Source organism: Rhyacophila brunnea, unplaced genomic scaffold (genome assembly GCF_057557595.1).
Source record: "Rhyacophila brunnea isolate RB1 unplaced genomic scaffold, BYU_Rbru_1.0 scaffold_13, whole genome shotgun sequence".
In the NCBI taxonomy this organism is placed as follows: Eukaryota; Metazoa; Arthropoda; class Insecta; order Trichoptera; family Rhyacophilidae; genus Rhyacophila; species Rhyacophila brunnea.
In genome coordinates this window covers 12,421,505-12,433,574 of record NW_028232785.1, presented here as the reverse complement: position 1 = coordinate 12,433,574, position 12,070 = coordinate 12,421,505, and the positions used below count along the sequence as shown (strand labels likewise).

Below are 12,070 nucleotides of genomic sequence, written 5' to 3'. Positions count from 1 at the left end.
TTGGACATGGTTCGCCTTCCGCAATCCACTGCTTTGACTGTTCTTTCGTCTCGGGAGTATAGTGGTGTATCCATGTTTCATCTACAGTCACAAAGCGACGAAAAAATTCATCCAGATTGCGTTGCATGAGCGACAACAGGGCTTTAGAGGCCACCACCCTATTGCGTTTATTGTCGACTGTGAGCAAACGCGGCACCCATCTTGCAGAATTTTTTTTCATGCCCAATTTGTCATGTAAAATAGAAATGAGGCTACCTTTTGAGATCCCTGTAACCTCAATTATCTCACTCAACTTTAATCTTCGGTCACTTAACACCATATCGTGGATTTTATTGATCATTTCTGGTGTAGTCACCTCTACAGGATGTCCTGAGCGTGGTTCATCCTTTGTTGATGTACGACCACGTTTAAATTCATTTAACCAGTTATAAATACCTAGTTGCAAGTGAAGGAACAGATGTGCCGTGAACTAAATCCAACTCATTTTTTATTTCCTTTGCTGTTAACCCTTTTATATTAAAATGTTTAATAACAGCTCTAAACTCAATTTTCTCCTTTTTTGTAAACAAGCAATTTTTTTTTTTAAATGTACGAGAAACACACAACAACCCGACCAATCTGATTGAAACTTCGCAGCATACTGAATCGGTAGTGCCGCTGCATGAAAACAAACCGCTTACAGTACTAGTCGCGCCACCTGTCGGCTTTTCTAAGGACTTATTGACCCACCCTCGTACCTTACAATATTTCCCATATACCCAGAGACATGAAATTTGGTAGGTACACAGATGATGCTAATCTGTTGACAATTAATTCTAATAAAATTTGGGGCGGTATGGTACTCCAAACATGGCGTCTGCATAAAATATTTGTAAAAAGAACTTTTACTATAATAATCCTATCGATCTGAAGCATTCCCCAATATTTTATTAATATATATTTCCCATGGACGGTTTACAGATAGAAATTTAAGAAAACATGGATGCTGTTGGTCTGCTTTTCGAGATAATTGAATTTTATATTACGTTGATACATTCTCCATACATTCTTAAAAAACCTCACTTTTTAATCAAAACAAATGCGGCCTTTTTAGTTCAATGCTAAGGCGCTGGGGTTTCACCCGGAGGTTCTGGACTCGATTTCCAGTGAGGTTACAACATATTAACAAAATCAGAATATGTGAATTTCTCAAGCCTGGGAGTTTTGCCACTGTAATTGGCAGTGATGTCTTGTGGGGGTAGGCAGATTGAGCGTCACTTGGGGGCGGCAGTTACTCGAAAGACGGCAAATCGACGAGAATCATTAAGTATACATAGAAATAGGTACCTACCTAAACTTAGTAATAACGGATATATCTTTCCATTAAAGAATTCGGCTCACTGGTTGGAAACAAAATGCATGAATAATTAATATGACAGGTTTTTTTTGTAGGGTTCGCGATGTCTAGATTACCTACTTCCGTTGTCCTTGGACATCACGCCCTTGATGACCAGCAATAACACGTGCAGATTTGCAAATTATATTTGAATATTATAGGAAGGTGCATACCTACCTAATAATTAATGCATCCAAATATTATGTTTGCCAATGTATCCATACAACACATTTCTTAGATATTGGAGTCTTGAAAGGATGATAAAAAATACTGTAAGTATAAAAAAAATGGGGCGGCATTTTGTCCAGGGACGTTACTGGTAATTGGGCTTCACGGACTGTTGTGGTCTTAATAAAGAAACAAAAAAAATTGTCATGTCAAAAAGACATGTTTAAGTCCGCAGGAGGCGACAGAGCTACCACAAGTTGCCGGGGCGGTGAAGTACCCTTGTCTACTCGACTGCTTAATCTACAAGCCGGCTCACTCCACTTAGGCAAATTGTTCAGGAAGGAGAAAAAACTTTAATTTAACTATTGAGCGGAATATAAAATAGTCAAAAATACAATTTTTTTTTTACAAATAAGCTGCACCCAAGACTATAGATACAGACGCCACCTGTTGCATTGCTAAATGAAGCTACGTGCCGTGCGTTTGGTTTTTGGGCGAGCGAACGCATTCGCTGACAAATGTTCGAGACCATAGACCATTTCGCTAGTGCTCGCCCAAAGTGCTCGCACTAGACGCAGAGAATTTAAATATAATTTTCTGTTTTTTTGCGTTATATAGTATTTTTAAGCGGTCAAAATGCAACCATTAGGTAAAGATATCCATAATTTAAGTTATTTTAAAGAACATTAGGTCACTGATATTAAAATAAATAATAATATACAAATAAATTGTCACGAACATGTATCAACTTACCTATGAAACGTAATACCATCTTCTTGCTTATCAGTACGGCTACCATATTTTAATACAACACGCAGAACCACCTTTCCTACTTAATAAACTAAAAATATATACCACTGACTTTATGTTAACACAAAAAATAGCAAATTTAGCAACACGAACTCGCAGATTATCGATGCTACCTGAAGCGATTCACCACGATTTGCCAGCGATACTTTTGGAAACTGACTCAAAAATATGTAGACCTTTTATCTTACTCTAGCGCGTGTCGCAGAGATTATAAGGGTGCCGAATACTTTCTCACTCGCACTCATGCATCGTTTTTGTTCAGGCCTTGGCTGCACCAATACACTATTTTAGCTTCCGTTATATATTTAAAGAAAAAATATATAAAGATCGGAGTTGTCCCATTTGTCCCATTTGTGATATTGGAAATTTGGCACCTTCAGTTGGGTGTTTTGTGTGAAGGAAATTTCATGTGAGCATAGAAAATATGCTTTATAACAAAATGCCCTCAAAATCTCATTTTTGGTTAAAAGTGCAGTTAGCTGATTTGCAGATTTAGCAGTCGTACTGCTATTTATTATGTTATAATAAATTAGTATTTATAATAAGTATTTTGAATGTTTTACAATGATTATTTGTTTACAAACAGATGTACATTGGTCTGAACAAGGAAGGCATGATAAATTAAAATCTGAAAGCATTATCTTGTTTTTGCTTAGGTTTTTGAGGTGTAAAATGAGCACTGACACAGACCTCAGCTTTGTAAAGGTATCATTCAATCTATCGACACAGATGGTTTGACTGTCAAAGCAACTTCTCGACGCGTTGGCCCACTCCTCTCGGCATTATGTCACGCAAGGCTTGTGACCACTGGAAGACCGATAGCACTCATAATACCTGGGGCATCTAATGTTTGCTTTAAAATTCCGATGCGGAAAAACAGGGCTGACGACACAAACAGATCATTCAAATAATTATTATAATCGAAAAGTCAGGCGTATTTGATAACTAATTGCGGTTGTGACACTTTGCAATAACTCGTAAGTGAATATCCCTAGTTATAACTACGGGCCAGGTGTTTAAGTGTCTGAGTATGGGGAATGCAGACCCAGTCTTAGGGCGATTGGACCAATTGTGCCTGGGTAACCTTCTCTTGTTACTCCGTCAGAATCCAGGTTTAATAGTTACATTGTACACCCAGAATTTCATCTTCTTAAAACAATAGCTTCAACCTGAAAACACTCTTCGAAGAATTCTACATTCCTACTCTACAGTCTGATGACGAGTTCGAGATTCATTTCATTCTTTTCGGAGAAGTTGGTTCCCGAGTACCTACATAGAAGCAGAAGTCTTTGAATCAAAAAATAATTGAATTACGTCTTCATCTTAAAATTTATTGTTTTAAATAATATTTCATAGAATAAGGACAACACATTTCACAATAATTTACATTTCAACATACAAAATAATCAAACTTATATCTAATACGCATTGTTATTTCATACAATATATAGGGAAACTATAACCTTACATTTATAAGAGATCGAAAAATTTTGAACACAGAATTTAAGGCTATTCAAGCGTGAGTCAATTAAAATCATCAAAACCATAGCACTTTGAGACCAAATATTTTAAATTACATGTCGTCAGTCTAGCTTAAAAAACTCATAAATCCTATTTTGGTAAAAAATCAAATTTTTATTAAATCGTCATTGAAACTAGAAAAATGTGTAACTCCGTTTAAATCGAAAATTTACTTTGAATGCCATCTAGTGGCCGTTGTTAATATCTTACGTCTTGCAAATGATATAATTCAAAAAAAATTGTAACATTGTCAAATCATGGATGTTTTAACTCTATAACCATACCATGAAATCAAACTGTTTTTTGTCTCTCCTGTAAAGTAACGTTTTTGAAGTTACACAATTTTCTAGTTTCAACGCCGAATTATGCTACATTTGTGGTAAGATTCTTGCATCCATAAGCAATTGGAAATTGAACGGATTCTTCATTATTTTGGAACTGGAACCCTTGATTCTGAAAATCTTGAGAATCCCGAACAGGAAACCCATAAAATGAATGTGAATAACTCACATATGGTTTGAAAATCAATGTTTAGTGCAATAGCACAATGTCCTGATATAGGTTTTCCCCTGATTAGCAATGGGCAAAACATCGAGTATCTACAGTTTTGAATGGGAACGACCGGAGCAACATTCAACTCGATGCAGAATGTCTGAGAATTCACGACTTGTACTTGGTGATAATCAAATATGAATACTCAGTTTTACGGTATGAGTTTTGAGAACAGATTCATGCAATAGTATAAATTTAGATGTAATGAGGGGATAAGAGACCAGACCATGCAGCCTTTCATCACGCTGAGAGTGAAGAAGCATCGTTCGACCTGGCTCGGCCACGTGGTGCGGATACCTCAAAAATATTTCAACCTAACTTTTCTTCAAGCCAACTGGATTCTGGCATGACCAGAGAAGATGCAAGAAGACTGACGAGGAACAGGGATGCTTGGAGGCGCCATATAGTAACCATATGCTTTAAATGAGGAGCAGATATGAAAATCACTCATGATGGAACGGGTCACATGTAAATTGTACGTAAAAAATTTCACCGTGGCACAGTTCGCCGTGAGCTTTCTTATCAGAAACAGATGACCGTTTACTATACGGTCTCTAATTTTATTAGATTCAATATGAACATTATTTCAATTTTTATAGCTGATTTTGGCAAAATTCATGAATTCAAGAATGAAATCCTAATCTAACCTAACAAATAATCCAGTATATCAGATATTTTCAAAATTTGTTTGCTGCTAGCTTCCTGTAAAGTGTAAACCGACAAGAACCGTGTTTTATTTAGATATGAATTTTATATCAGTACTATACAACCCGAAGAAGTTTGACGGTCTTTAATATACAGCCATTTCACAGTGAAGTGTGATACGGTGAACTGCATACAAACGAGTTTCCGGACATGGCTGGAACTAGTTATTCCAAAAAAATTGTAATTAATATTTGATTACGTATTCCGGCGTAATGTTTTACAATTTTTTTTTACTAATAGAGCTGCCTAAAAATTGTGGTACATACACAAAGGAATGCGGAGATGCCCTGATAATAGATTTGTAAACCAAATTGATCACATATTAATAGATTCAAAATACAAGCACGACATAACAGATGTACATGGATTCAAAGCACAAAATGTTTACTCTGACCACCATCTGCTCAGATCACAAAAATAAAACCTTAATGCTCAAACACAGCTAACATAGCTTAACACAATACTGGTATCAACAATGTTTTATATAATCGATGGCACTACAGCTATTGTATGGGCTGCGGAGTCTCCAACATCTCCTTTCTCTTGAACATCAGTTGGATATGCTGAAATTCTAAAGGATCTTTTAAACTCCGTCTAGCCACCAAAGTCTTTTCTTCCGTTGCATCGTCGTCCCTCTGGCTATGTCAACGTCAACACTGACGAATTATTCTTCCGATGGCGCTACAGCTCAAGTCGAGCCCTGGCCTCCTCCACCGCCGTCCTCCGCACGTCTTTTCCAGTTCCTGATTTTTAGCAGCTGATTGGCATCTTTTGTAATGTTATCACCCCATCGTGTGCGTAGCTTTCCCACTGGCCTTTATACTGGTATGGCCTGGTATCCGTGACTCAGGCATGCACTGGGCATGGCCTGCCCAGTTTAGCCTCTGAAGTTTTATGAAGGTGGAGAGTTTTGAATCTTGGTATAAGCGGTATAGTTCCGTGTTGTACCTAATTCTCCACTCCCCACCATCAATCATGGGTCCGTATATCCGCCTCAGGATCTTTCTCTCAAAGCAGTTCACCATTTCAGCTGCTTTGATATTTAGCGTCCATGCCTCGTACCCGTATGCAACGACTGTGCGTATGACGGTTTTATAGAGCCGGGTCTTAGTTTTTCTGTGGACATTTCTGGATTTAAATATGGGCAGCAATGAGAAGTACGATTTATTTGCAGCGGTTATTCGGGCTTTCATTTCTTCCAGTTCCTCGTTCTCTTTTGTAATATTGGAACCCAGGTATGTGAACCGGTTGACAACCTCAAATTGATGGTTTTCAAAACTGGAACTTTGGCCCAGCCTACTCTGATTTTGTTTTACGAATTATTCATCCTATCTATTTGACCCATCCAGCAGTTTTATGATCTTTATAAAATTCATTAAAAACATTTGATATTGGTGTTTGAGCGCAAAGTATTCAAAAAGATTCTTAGGCCGGTCAGCATCCTGAAGCTGCATTGCCAAATGAAGGTCTCTCCCATGCAGTATATTGCCATATTTAATAATCAATCTCTAGGTCACCTTTTTGGACGTTTTTAACTTCACTGATGCCACTGGATTTGTCTCTTCTTCGAACTCCGTCCAGGCTATTCCCATTAGAAATTTTTATCGAACTCTAGTATGCCATGTAGCCTTGTTTATTACCTAATCGAATCAATCTGTATTTTTGTCTTTTCGCATTATGCCTAACATAGAGAATTCTTAGATAAAATATGATCAGACTATTTTATGCTCAAAAAATCACCATTTTTTTATCACTAACATCCCGATAGAACAACATTTTTATCCTTCAAATGAATCAATTTATGGGATTTTAAATATCTCGGTATTTTACACTTGTAATTGCACTCGTCGCAAGAATAAGATTTATCTTCACCGTGCGTTAGTTTATGCGTGATCAGATTACGAGCGTAATTGGTCGCGTAATTGCACTGTTCACATTTATATGGCTTATCGCCCGAATGGACCAAGACGTGTGATTTGTACGCGTCGGAACGTTTGGTTTTATAATCGCAGACAGTGCAAGCGAATATCTTTTCATCGTGCGTATCCCGGTGCATTTTCAATTCATTATATACATTGTAAACGACGTAGCACTTCTCACATGCGAACCGGCCGTCATTCGTGTGACTGATTTCGTGTGCGATCATTTCCTTAGTGTACTTGCATCGAAATTCGCAACGCGTACAAGCGTGACGTAACTGATCCATATTCGCATGTTTAAATTGGTGCAATGTTAAAAAACTGCGTCGTTTACAACGGTAGCTACATAGATTACACGAGTATGGTTTCTCATCGCTGTGAACTAGCATATGTTGACGTAGAACGAACGCGTGTTTCGTCGTATAGCTGCATTTTTCGCAAGCAAACGGCCGATCTTGCGTATGCGTTAACTTATGCTGCGGTAAATTTCTGGCAAATCGGCATGTGAAATCGCAGACATCACATGCAAACAATTTTTCTTTTGTATATATGGATTTGTGTTTTTTTAAGGTGTATAATCGCTTGAAGATTTTGTCACAGTGATCGCAAGGGAATAGCTCTATACTTTGTTCCTTTTTCGAATTGTCTTTTTCATATTCAATACTTAACGTTACACTGACGTTATCTTCAGTGTCAATTATTTCGTCAGTTTTAGTATTGTTACAATCGGGATCGAATTCTTGCTCTATTTTGGGCAGTGTGGTATCATCAGGTACAGAGTTCTGCAAGAAAAAAAGACACTTTTAGTATTGGAAAATCTAAAGAATTTGGACTCTAGATAGACATAGTCTTATATGCATTCCATATTAGGAATTTTTTTGGCAGTTCAATTTGTGAATCAAACGATTGTACGTGTGGTTGTATAGGTAGGTAACAAGTTCATTATTTATCTTCTTCTATTGGCAGCCCTGAAAACAAAATGGCGGCTTCCATTCTGGTTTGAAGTATGCTTACACATTGTAGTTTAAACCATAAAAAACAATTTGTTAAAAAATATGTATCTATACAAAAGCTAAGTTCAGTGATGTCCGACAACAAGAAATCGGCGATACCAGGAAGTCGCTGTTGTCACACATAATAGACTTCTCAGTGACGCACTTGTCATGGCGACAACGCGTGCTAGCGGCGTGTTTAAATAATGTATCGGCTGTCTTTTCAGATGTGACTCCTTTTCTTCTTTGCATTAAACCAAAAATTTACTAATAATAATTCTAACATCACTCCTGATTGTTTTAGACATATTTTTATTATAAAAGGCTTCAAATTAAGTAAATTGATAGATTCGTACATCACGGGAGCGTAAAATGAAATGATAAATTTGGGGGCATTCCTCATTCGAAAACGGAAGTGTGATTAACTTTAGTATTGGAGAGGATTGTTAGTGCACAGTTTTAACACGTGATCAAGAAGTTATTGTTCGACAGTAGCTGTACAGAGTCTTCTTCGACCATGTCCGATCCTACTAGGATCATATGGGCCTCCACAGAGTAGAGGTTGTATTAACAGATTTTGTTTTTACGAGAAATGGATGTCAGCCACTTGCTCAACCTATTAGGTCCATACCTTGACTCACACACAAATTGAAAAACAATACGTGTACTTGCCAGACCCAGGATTCGAACCTGGGACCCATGGCATGATAGTCCAACGCTTATGCCGCGCGGCCACCGTGGGCATAGTACCGCATTAAAATGTAATTGAAACCACGAGCAACTACATACATACTGTATAATTTAATCGGGTGATTCTGAAATGTGTCATATGTAGTAGAATTGGTAAAGCACGTTGGCCAGAATCCGATGGATGGAGGTTCAAGTTCCTCTCAGTACAAATACTTTTTCTAATTGATATGTTTCTGAGGTGTTTTTATTATTTATCTTCAATACGAATACCACACATTTTTGTGTATTATTCATTGAATAATAAATTGCAAACTGAGGAAAATGGTGTAGCCTTGGCAAATTTCTGGAGAGCTTGTAACCATTAAATATCCGCCATGACAAGATGGTACGTAGAAAGTTGTACCGGGAATGTCTCAAAATGGAATAATGTTAGTAAAGCCTTGATCTCACCGTAAAATGCTAGTTTTTTTAAATGCCCAATGGGCTTCATACATAGCGTTGTTAACTTTTTCTTAGACAATTTCAGAACGGTGATAAGTACCATCTTTTTGTCACCAAATAATTGTAACTAGTGGCCTCTGAAATAACAGGACATGCGTCAGGCTGAAGGTTCTTCCAGGATCCGGGGTAGGGTCTTATTTTATAAGACGATCTCAGCCAAATCTGAGTTCCCAATCTTAGACTTAATGGTACAAGTCGGTTTACGGGAAGCCAGGCGGGAACAGCATAAATTTTCATAGCCGAATTTGGCAAAATTCATGAATCCAAGAACGAAAACCTAACCTAACTGATAATCCAGTATATCGGCTATTTTCAAAATTTGTTTGCCGCTGGCTTCCTATAAACCGAAAAGAACTGACATAATATTATGTCTGAGTGATACATATAATATAACTATCCATGGCCCCTATAAGGGGGGTGGGGGCCGACAGGGCTCTAGTCTGGGGGCACGGGCTTAAGTAGAGCCCAGTGCGACGATTCAAGTAGTTAACTGAGAACAACACACACCACACATTTAATAGTAAAATGTTGCCTTCGGCGCTATTTCCCTTAAAGACTATTAACATTTTAAAATATTGGGCATAACGCGTAAGGACTGCAGAAGAAACCAATGGATAAGAAAGCAAACAAGAGTGAGAGATGTAATAGAGGTCACCAAATTGATGAAATGGCGGTGGGCCGGACATATCGCACGGCGAATGGACGAATGCAGTCATTCAGTGGTACCCGAGGGGCACTAAGCGGCCACAGGGGCACCCCAAAACCCGCTGGATTGACGAACTTGTCAGGTTTAGTGGAAGTATGTGGCAGAGAAAAACAAGGAACCGAGAAGAGTGGAGGGAGCTGTGGATCGACCGCGGCTGAAAATATGATGACTAATATTTATAGGAATGAACTGATAATTCACATGTAGAATTTTATTATACAATTATTTTAACTATACCTATTCCCTGACTTACAACATGGCTATTTATTTAATATGGCGAAGGGTTGCATGATGTTTGGCTAGTACCACAAAAGAAGGTTACGATCAGTGCTTCATTGTATGACGATGAGTGCTGATAACTCAATATTGGATTTATTTATAAATCGCTAAAAATACACAGAATAACCTTAACTCTGGGGTTCTGCGGAAACCATTTGAGGAACACTACTGCCGAAAATTACAATGCCTTTATCTTAGCGACAGGTAGAGGGGCCCGCCGTACATCCTAGCCTGGGGGCCCACTTCAAGATGTCGGGGCCATGTAACTACCTAATAACGCTTGTCAATTGCGTTGGTAACATGCGATTTAAATAATTCTTCATAATACAATATTTATATAGGTAGGTAGGTACCTCTGTTGTTATTTCGTTTTTGGGCGTAATATACGAACATTCAGGGGTAGTTTCGTAAAAATCATGAAATTTGTCTTTATACTGCTGCCATTCTTCGTGAATTTCCTGTTTTATGTGATTACTTCCAACGTCGTTGTGAACCTGAAATAAAAACATGATTGAATATATTTACAATAAAAAATCATATTTTAATTGCTTTTAGTGTGTTTATTTTTGATTTTAAACAAGCAATCACCTTATTATTTTGACAGCTAGATTCGGGGTCCTCTTTCAAAAGAATATTCTGACGTTCCATTTTTGAAATATTTTCCAAATTTTGTTCCACATATTCCATATTCAAATTTGAATATTCGTCGTCTGTTTCGTGAAGGATCTCTTCCGGTTCCCTCTTAATGTCCATCTTATATTAATTGTTTTCAATGAAAACAATGTTTTGTTTTTGACGTATTTATGTACCTATAATAATATTATTATGAATCTGACATTTTAATGATTCTGATGACAATTTAGTATTGCCACAATAGAACTTAAAACCAGTTATAAAAATACATACATTCAATATTCGGATAAGAACCTTTTTAGACCGTAAACCAAAATATTGTAGGTAGGTACCTAAATAAATCAAAAGTATCCGAGCCAAATCCAAGCGTACTTCAGTGAAACGGCAAATAATTTTCAACAGTAGGTGCGACGAAATTTCGCACTCGTCGCCAATCGGAGACCGATAGTAGAGGTGTGCGCACGTCGATTTGTTTGAATGGTCATGGCGTCGGATGAATATATTCTTTAATAGTGTAATGATGACTAAAAAACTTTAGGATGTACTTAGAAAAGAAAACATATCAATGAATATACTATTATTATTAGTAACATAACAATAAACATAACATTAAATGGACGCATGTTGAATTTTTATGACAAATTATATTTCATTCGGCACGCGTCATTAAATTTGCACAATCCGCGCATCGCCTAGCCACGATCGTTTTAGACCATGCCTCAACTGAAGTATAGCCTTAAAGGTACTGTCCAAACTCTTGGCATATTCCAGACCAACACACATTAAATTTGACAAAATAGCAAACATTGTTGAAAACAAACTGACCCTGAAGGCAAGGAAGCAGAAGGCAATTATTGATGCCTTTGAGATATTGTGGTGTTGGCGCCGATTGCTTCGTATTTTTGGACAGAACATAGCGTCGCCATAGGATTTGTTTCCCGAATATCCATTTTTGTCGAAATCGACATTTAAATGCAGTTCAATTTCTTTTATCGAACTCTACCGCAATCATTTATAAAAACAATATATTTTTATCAAGGAACAGAGATATTTTTTTAAAAAACCCGAATACGCCATGTTAAGTTACAATTACTCCGTGGTGTTCTCCCGAATGTCCAACTATTCGTACCTGAATATCCAAGTTAATTTCGGTCGAAATATATCTCTGGCTGAGTGTTTATTTCCCGAATATGACTTTAGCCAATCAAACCGCGCTCAC

At 37.5% G+C, this 12,070-nt stretch overlaps 1 protein-coding gene across 1 annotated transcript; it reads right to left on the bottom strand.

The window, feature by feature from the left end:
- Nucleotides 1–3,658: 3,658 nt before the first annotated feature.
- On the bottom strand, nucleotides 3,659–11,093 carry LOC147076512 (uncharacterized). The gene is made up of 3 exons (XM_085941173.1): nucleotides 10,807–11,093; nucleotides 10,572–10,712; nucleotides 3,659–7,832 (listed from the first exon to the last, which is right to left on the bottom strand). The coding sequence occupies exons 1-3, from the start codon at nucleotides 10,969–10,971 to the stop codon at nucleotides 6,885–6,887; spliced, it is 1,254 nt and encodes a 417-aa protein (XP_085797299.1). The 5' UTR covers nucleotides 10,972–11,093; the 3' UTR covers nucleotides 3,659–6,884.
- Nucleotides 11,094–12,070: the final 977 nt, after the last annotated feature.

Bases quoted from the DNA above. Each gene is read 5' to 3' on its own strand.
- LOC147076512 (XM_085941173.1), bottom strand. From the start codon at position 10,971: ATGGACATTAAGAGGGAACCGGAAGAGATCCTTCACGAAACAGACGAC. The intron at 10,713-10,806 runs GTGATTGCTTGT...TTTTTATTTCAG, and splicing joins CTAGCTGTCAAAATAATAAG to GTTCACAACGACGTTGGAAG. The intron at 7,833-10,571 runs GTACCTACCTAC...TTTTTCTTGCAG, and splicing joins AAAACGAAATAACAACAGAG to AACTCTGTACCTGATGATAC.